The 8,234-nt window shown below is 38.7% G+C and overlaps 1 protein-coding gene across 1 annotated transcript; it reads right to left on the reverse strand.

Moving 5' to 3' along the window:
• Positions 1 to 3,501: 3,501 nt before the first annotated feature.
• LOC120052248 (interferon-induced very large GTPase 1-like) lies at positions 3,502 to 7,974 on the reverse strand. Its single transcript, XM_038999068.1, has one exon. The coding sequence runs from the start codon at positions 7,972 to 7,974 to the stop codon at positions 3,502 to 3,504; it is 4,473 nt and encodes a 1,490-aa protein (XP_038854996.1).
• Between the last annotated feature and the right edge of the window lie 260 nt (positions 7,975 to 8,234).

An 8,234-nucleotide genomic window follows, 5' to 3' on the forward strand; every position in this document is an offset into this window, starting at 1 on the left:
CCAGATAACTGACCTGTTATAGTAGTGTAGATGTCAACACTATTGTTAAAGGAATTTAATTCCTGTGTTTATTAACCAATTCAATTAAAACACTCTGCCCATAAATAAGAATTTGTAAGATAATTATCAGCATAAAATGGACAGATACCAGTCTTAAAATCAATCAATCAATAGCGTTTATTCTCAAGAGTACTGAATCATAGTACAATTTACATCGGGTTATATAATAAAGATGATGTCATAGGTTATAATGTCCATCCTCCTCTAGAATACAATGGCAATACAGTTCACAGCCTCATTACTGTCTGCCACCTGTTAAACTATCTACAACCAACTCAAGGTCTTTCCCCTCCCTGGGTAGAGACAGAGTGTCCTGTAAGGAACACAGCATTCCAGCCTGTCTGAAGATAACTCCATTCTTTCTAATAAGGAACATATTACACTCAGCATTATGATTATAATAAGTTTCATTCATACAGTAACATCTAAGTCAAATGTATACATATTTTAGTCATTAAACACAAAAATCCCATAACAACTATACTATCACCAGATAACTGACCTGTTATAGTAGTGTAGATGTCAGAACACTATACTATCACCAGATAACTGACCTGTTATAGTAGTGTAGATGTCAGAACACTATACTATCACCAGATAACTGACCTGTTATAGTAGTGTAGATGTCAGCACACTATACTATCACCAGATAACTGACCTGTTATAGTAGTGTAGATGTCAGAACACTATACTATCACCAGATAACTGACCTGTTATAGTAGTGTAGATGTCAGAACTATACTATCACCAGATAACTGACCTGTTATAGTAGTGTAGATGTCAGGACACTATACTATCACCAGATAACTGACCTGTTATAGTAGTGTAGATGACAGAACACTATACTATCACCAGATAACTGACCTGTTATAGTAGTGTAGATGTCAGAACACTATACTATCACCAGATAACTGACCTGTTATATTAGTGTAGATGTCAGAACACTATACTATCACCAGATAACTGACCTGTTATAGTAGTGTAGATGTCAACACTATACTATCACCAGATAACTGACCTGTTATAGTAGTGTAGATGTCAGAAGAACAGGAGAACAGTGAGGGTGTTGAGCCCAGAGATCTGAGAGATGACTAGTTGAGATTAAAGAGAGTTGAACTAGCTGTAGAACAAGTGACACTGTTGTGTTTTTCAAATCCCAGAATGTAGCTTTAATTATTAAACCAAGGACTACTTGTTTAATTCAACAACAAAAGCGCATACACTAGGGATCTATTTTCAGTTGTCTTAACATCTGTCCTCTCCTTCACTGATCTGAAAGAGTTGACCAGGTGAAAGTTAAACCAGTCTAATGATGAGCTTCCTTTCACCATATTGTTTTCACCTGTGAAGTTTCTTCCAAGCAGTTGAATGGGAGAGAGGTATTTTTAAGCAATTGGTCTTGGTTACATTTCCACAAATTCCATACCCACACCACCATCTATTGGTCAATTCTGGCATTTATTATCACCAGGGACTGAATATTGTATTAAGCGTCTCAAAGTAACATTGCTGATTTATGATCAGTTTAACGTTTTAGATAATATTGAATAAGACTACATGGACAGGGAGATCAGCACTCCTACTCTGAGATGCTTGATATCTACAGCCCTACATATGCACATTGTGTGCCTTAATTAGTCTAATAGCTGAATAACACATTCTACAGATTCCAAGTGAACAAGCAATACTGGTGTTCTATTGATGGAAAGTATTTCTCATGACACCAGATAATGTTTTAAACCAAATAATTATTTTAAACCAAACAATGTTTTTCACCAAATAGTGTTTTTAACCAAATAATGTTTTTAACCAAATAATGTTTTAATCCAAATAATGTTTTTAATTATTGGTTTTTTATTCACTATCCTCTAATAACAAGATAATACAAAATGGAACTTTTTTTTAAACTTTCAATGTCAACAATTTCCATGATTTCACAATATGTCTACAGACTACAGTATATTGTATGTGTGTGTTCACTGGAGATGAAAAATAACATTTGTAAGAGATCATAAACAATATCAATATTTGTTAAATACAACTCAACTTTTTTGGTCTTCATCATGCTGATAGTTTTGCCAACTGAAAGCCATTTCCTGCAGGCCTTAGAGAGTTTAATCTCACATCATCAAATAATCATCAACAACAACAAAAATAAAATCATCATCAACAACAACAATATAATCTTCATCAACTGTCATTAGGCTCATTAGGCTGGTTAAATCACCTTCATCAACAAACATCATCATCACAAATAAATGCAAACAGTCATCAGCATCATCAATACCATTATAATCATTAGCATCCAAAACAACAATCACAGTGCAGTATTTTTTTAAATTTAACTAAGCAAGTCAGTTAAGAACAAATTCTTATTTACAATGACGGCCTAGGAACAGTGGGTTAACTGCCTTGTTCAGGGGCAGAACGACAGATTTGTACCTTGTCAGCTCAGGATTCGATCCAGCAACCTTTCGGTTATTGGCCCAATGCTCTAACCACTAGGCTACCTGCCGCAGTACTTCAGAACATACTATATACATCAAGCATACCTGAAGAGTATTAATGAAGTTACATTACTGATGGTCACTGATTATGAATTACACTTTATCCAAACTAATGTGTTCAAAGCAATGAAGTCATTGAACAAATCACTATTTGAAGGTGTGATCAATTAGAAACATTATCTTTTAAGTCTACTTAGCAATCATTCTTGTTGAAGTAAATACATTGAAAGACCAATAAATGTGTAAAACCTGTATATGAAACAACAAATGCATATTCTCTAAATAAAAAAATACATTAAGATTAAAAAGTAAAAGGTCAAATAACAAATAAAAACAAATGGCAAGTCAACCACTAAATGATGCAGTCCCTTCATAATCTGTGATTAAGGCATATCAAGCCATAGGTTAGATGGTAAGTAAATGAGAGAAATATAATTATTATAATTGAAACTAAATGAACAATGTCAGACTAGCTCCTTAGTTACCTGTGTATTGTGTTTATTTATGGACATTATCAAGTCACAAAAATCATGTCGGTTAACCTGCTGGTGTTCATGTTCACTTCTCTCGCATTTTGTATGATTTCTGAATTTGCTAAAAACTCTTTGCTTACATCAAAATCATGATTTGAATGTTGTATTACTTGATTATAATAATGTATTAATATCCCATAAAACTCAGTGTTAGCTGTTTCATTATGAAGATCAGATCTGTAAATTGCCAAGATTTCATATCATTTATCAATGTATCTGAAAATGTGATTTGCCGTGCTGCAGTTGTTCTTTTCAGAATTACATTGGGTATTGCTCAATCTGCACATTATTTCAAAAACTGTCCCTTCATGTTTTGATTCTGTTAAATATCCATGTCATAATAGTTATTTCTGGTTATCTAGTCGGACATCTTTAAATGGTTGCATGTCAACAACTAGAGACTAGTCTTTCATGTTGAATGAGCCCTTCAAGCTCTTCATTGCATCCTCAGCTGTTAATCTATTCCAGTCCTCTGGGATATCAGCAGGAAGTGCGTCATATGCTTCAGCAATTGTCTCATTGAATGTTGCCATCACATACTTCCAATAGTCTGAAGCCTCAATGCTGGTGTCTCCAGTTATGATCCAGTCAGGGTAATATGTCTGGTAGTCCTTGTAGGGGTGAAATTTGCCTTCTGTCAGGGAGGTCCTGAATGTGTTGTCACTAATCACATCAGAGGAACATATGTCAGTCACTAACACCGTTGTCTTTAAATTCCTCCAACCACTGACTCCTTGTGGACGGTGAATGGAGGTAAAGTGTTTGGCATGCTCCTTCCCTCCTGCTTCACAGGGTGCTTTGCAGAAGGGACATACCTCCCCACAGCCAAACAGACTGGTGAACATCTTGTCCTGAGGCTTGAATGGCAGAGATCTGAGTCTCTCTTTGATGTCTCCTCCCTTGTCATACTCAGCTGCTAGTGACTGCTCCATTTCTCCCACATAATCTGTTAGGTAGTCAGCAAACTGTTCTGTATTTTCAGAGTAGTTCAGAGTCATGATCAAATCCAGACCATCCTTGGGGAAGACAAGCTTCTTTCCAAGGGCACTGCAGATGTTCTGAATGAAAGTATTGATATCTTTTACAGTGCTGTGTGATTTTCTGATGTTAGAAATTGAATCAGTAATTATCTTGACTATCTCTGAAAGATGTTTCTTCTCCAACTTCTCCAAACTGCGGTCCTTTGAGAGTTGTTGTGCAATTTGTTCAAACAGCCAGTCCTTCACAAACTTTTCATAATGGTTTATGTATTCTCTGTAGTTCCCGTCATATTTCCCATCCATCAGTAGCTGTTTTAAAATGGAGAACTGGAAAGCCCCTCGGGCGCTGTAATCCTCTGACCCTTCACCGGTCTTCATTTCATCAACTACATCAGGACCAATCATTTTGGTCACATAGTCCTGTACAGCTGGCTGTAAGAGCTTTGTGAACTCTTCAGCTTTCTTCAGGCACTGGTCTCGGTTATGAAACAAGTCTATGAAGTCAGTAAGGTACTTGTTCTTAGACTGTTCCAGACATTTTCGGGGGTCGTTGACTGCAATTAAATCATCATGTTTCTTTTGAAATGTTCTCGCTGCTATACCACAGATGTGCAGCTTCAGATTAATCTCACATTCCTCAGGAACTTTACGTTTCTTGTTTTGTTGAGATGTTTGATCAATTATTTCAAGAAGCTCTTTGATGTCAGTGTCATGGTAATCTGTTTTGCTTTTCACCTTCTGGGTTATAAACTCTTGACACTGTGTTATGATGTTGTCACACAACTCTTGTAGTTTCTTCCTGAGATTGTCTCTATTCCAGTGCATCACAAGGTCTTTAGTCTTCTGCCACCAATCCCCTGACTCTACAGCAAATGGCCTCTTCCCACAATCAACCAAGCTGTTTCCATCCAACAAACTTCGGACATAACCCGACCTCGTAGATAAATGGTCTTGTAAAATGCTGAAGGCATCCTGAGCAACCTCTCTTCTTGTGAGTCCTCTGAATTTGATCTCAGACAGAGTTTTCTTCCACATTCTTTCAAACTCTTCTATGAGGTCCTGTTCTGATAAATCAGATTTGTTCTGTCTACAGGTTTTCAGCAAAGCCAGCACCTTGTTCTCCATTGTATTTGCCTGTGAACTCTTGATGTCATCCAGTTGGGCCATTCCCTCTTTGATTTCAACAGCTCCATGTAGAACGTTACTCACTGTGTTTTGTGTCTCTCGTCTCAGTGTTTTGGCACTGGACACAAAGCCTTCCCTGTAATTTTCCACCAGATTGACATGGCCATCTTGCTTTTTAAAGTATGTAATTAGATTGTTTTGGATTTCCTCTTCCCCCACTGACAGTTTCTCCGATGCTTCCCTCATCAGGTCCTTAAGCATATCTCTTATGGTGATCTGGTGATTAAGAACTGTCATGCCAAAATTAGAAATGTTGGTTTCAGCACCAATCATCCATGTATACATCTCTTTCTGGAAGGCCCATTCCCAACCATTGTACTCAGAGCACAATCTGGAGTACGCATCTGCAACCAAGCTGTTTCTGAAACTGAAGATGAATTTCTCAAATTTAACAGACTCCCACAAGCTTTCTGTCCACTTCATGAAATGTGTCAAATCATCATTTTTTGGGCATATTCTAAAATCTTTCATCAAGCTCTTTTTGAAGTCATATACAGCCTCACTGTAGCCAGCATTGACTGGAGCCATTGGGGGAGTCCCATGCCAGAGTCCTGGGATGTAGTAACTGCTTGTGTCTGGATCATACTCCATCACATCAGTGAACTTGGTGATATTCTCCTTCTTCTCCATTCTGGCTGCTGCCTGGGTCATTTCATTCAACTGTTCCAACAACTTCTTCCTGTCCCTCATGTTGTTGTCATGAGCAGACATGTCTGACACATTCTGGTGCACAAAATGACATATCGGCTTCTTCCCCACTTCCTTCATCCTGATAAAAGCATGAACAACAATCTGTAGAATGTCTTTCATCTCTGTGGAGTTCTCCATGGACATGTTGATAATTGTGACATCACTGAGTCCAATCACCAGTGTGGCCAGTTCATTGTCATGTTCATAGCTATGATCTAGTTGGGCCAACTCTGGTGATTTCAACCCCTCTGTGTCAATAACCATGATGAAGTCACATTTCAATTCCTCCTTGAGGTCTTTGTTGACTTTAATCAGTAGCATGAAGGCCCCTCTGGTGCATCTTCCACTGCTGACAGCAAACTGGACCCCAAACATGGTGTTGAGGAGAGTGGACTTCCCAGTGCTTTGGACCCCTAAAACTGTCACAACCCGGATCTTGCTGTTAGAGTCCACAAGAGTATGAAGCTGAGTCAGAACAGCTGATATCCATTTCAGAGGGATATTTGATGCATCTCCGTCCACAAGCTCAATGGGGAAACCATCCAACAGCATCTGAGCACACAATCCAGGGAGATGCTCCATCTGTTTCCTTTGAGGACTGTCTTCAGGGAGGGAGCAGGAAGCTTCATATAACTGGCCCAACTCACGCAGGAAGTGTTCAAGTCCCAGGGAACCATCAGATATTTGCCTATCCAAATCTGCAATGTCTTTTTTCTCTGCAGATTCTTTTTCCTGGAGCATTTTATACTTTTCTCGTAAACCAGACAGATTCTTCCGTGACATATTGTCCAAATATATCCGCATCCATTTGATGAAATAGGATCGCTCCACTTCTGAACTTGACATGCCGATTAGGAAATTTGTCATTGCCTCTGTCATATCAAAGCTTTGTTGTTTTTTTCTGAGTTCTATTTCCTTTTTATTCAGAGAGCTCTTGTAGTGTTCAATGTCTTGACCTCCTGCTTTTCTCAGTCTACATCTCTCTTTCTCCAACTGGGAAAGCTCTTTCCAGATTTGCCCTTGTAAGGGTAGTTGTTTGTCTTTGAATTTAATTGTGTCTGTGATGTTGCTGGTGATTTTATCTGCCATCTTCCTGGCACTCTGACACTCATCACGGTCTTCATCAACCAGAATCCCACTCTGACGAGCAATACCATCCATTTTTTCAATTGTCAATTTGTTTTGGCATTTTTCAATTACATCACCCACAGATGACTGCAGGGTTTTTACAAATGCTGCTTCATTCCTCCCCTTCTTTTCTATTACATGTGTTACTTTGTCTCCTGTGAATGTTTTTCTCTGAGAGTTAACAACCAGAAATAACTCTGTGTTTATGTCTTTCAAAACCTCAGAATCTGCCTCTAATTCATCACTAAACATGTAAATTGCTGCTGATGTTTGACACAGAAAGGAAAACTGTGTCTTAAAGGACCTGATGTCTCCTCTGAGATTGGCAAAAGCCACAGGCTTGGTGAACCTGTCTATGTTTCTTTTCCCACATGGGAGGTACCAGCTGATTTCAACTAGACCATCTGAAATCTTCCGAGGTACATCACCACAGTCCATATCACGATGGACAAATGTGTCAGGATTACTTAGCAGTTTGTTCAACATATTAGACTTGGACAAGTCGCTGTCTCCTAGCCTAACAAAGGACACCATAGGGATATCAGAGAGTACAATTCTCTCCTCTATGAAGGACTTTGTGTCTACTTGTGAAGAGGGTCTAAACTTCCTCACTATGTCCCTCAAGGCCCACAGCATCAAAGTGCTTTGTTCTGTGTCACAGTTGGGCAGCAGCAGAGGAACAGCAAACTGACACATGGACATTTTCTGGACCATCTCCTGCTGCAGGAAACCATCTGAACACAGAAACAGGGCAGTTATCAGGTCCAATGGATTAATTACATAACTGTTTTCAGAGTCACTCTCATCAGTGTCACTTTTTAGTGTCACACTCCTAGCATTCACATTTGCCATCATTAATTTCTTCAGGAAGGCCCCTGGAAGTGACTGCATAGTGGTAAGAGGTTCATCTGATGTAGTATCAGCATTTATCTCAAGGACAGAACTTAACGTCAGCTTGTTTTCATAATGATCTTCTAGTCCAGTCTTTGACAACAGCTTCCTGAGACAAGATCCTGTAAATAGAAATGAAAAGATAGCCATGATTACAAATCCTCTTCAACGTGTAGCAGAAAGGCACCCTAACAGGTGTTTTACGCTGTACTTTGGATGAAGTTAAAGCAAGCAGAAGCAGACCATCTCTGAGACACAGT

This window comes from Salvelinus namaycush, chromosome 8 (genome assembly GCF_016432855.1).
Source record: "Salvelinus namaycush isolate Seneca chromosome 8, SaNama_1.0, whole genome shotgun sequence".
Lineage (NCBI taxonomy): Eukaryota > Metazoa > Chordata > Actinopteri > Salmoniformes > Salmonidae > Salvelinus > Salvelinus namaycush.

Excerpts from the sequence above, each read along its gene's own strand:
- LOC120052248 (XM_038999068.1), bottom strand. The coding sequence starts at position 7,974 with ATGCAGTCACTTCCAGGGGCCTTCCTGAAGAAATTAATGATGGCAAAT.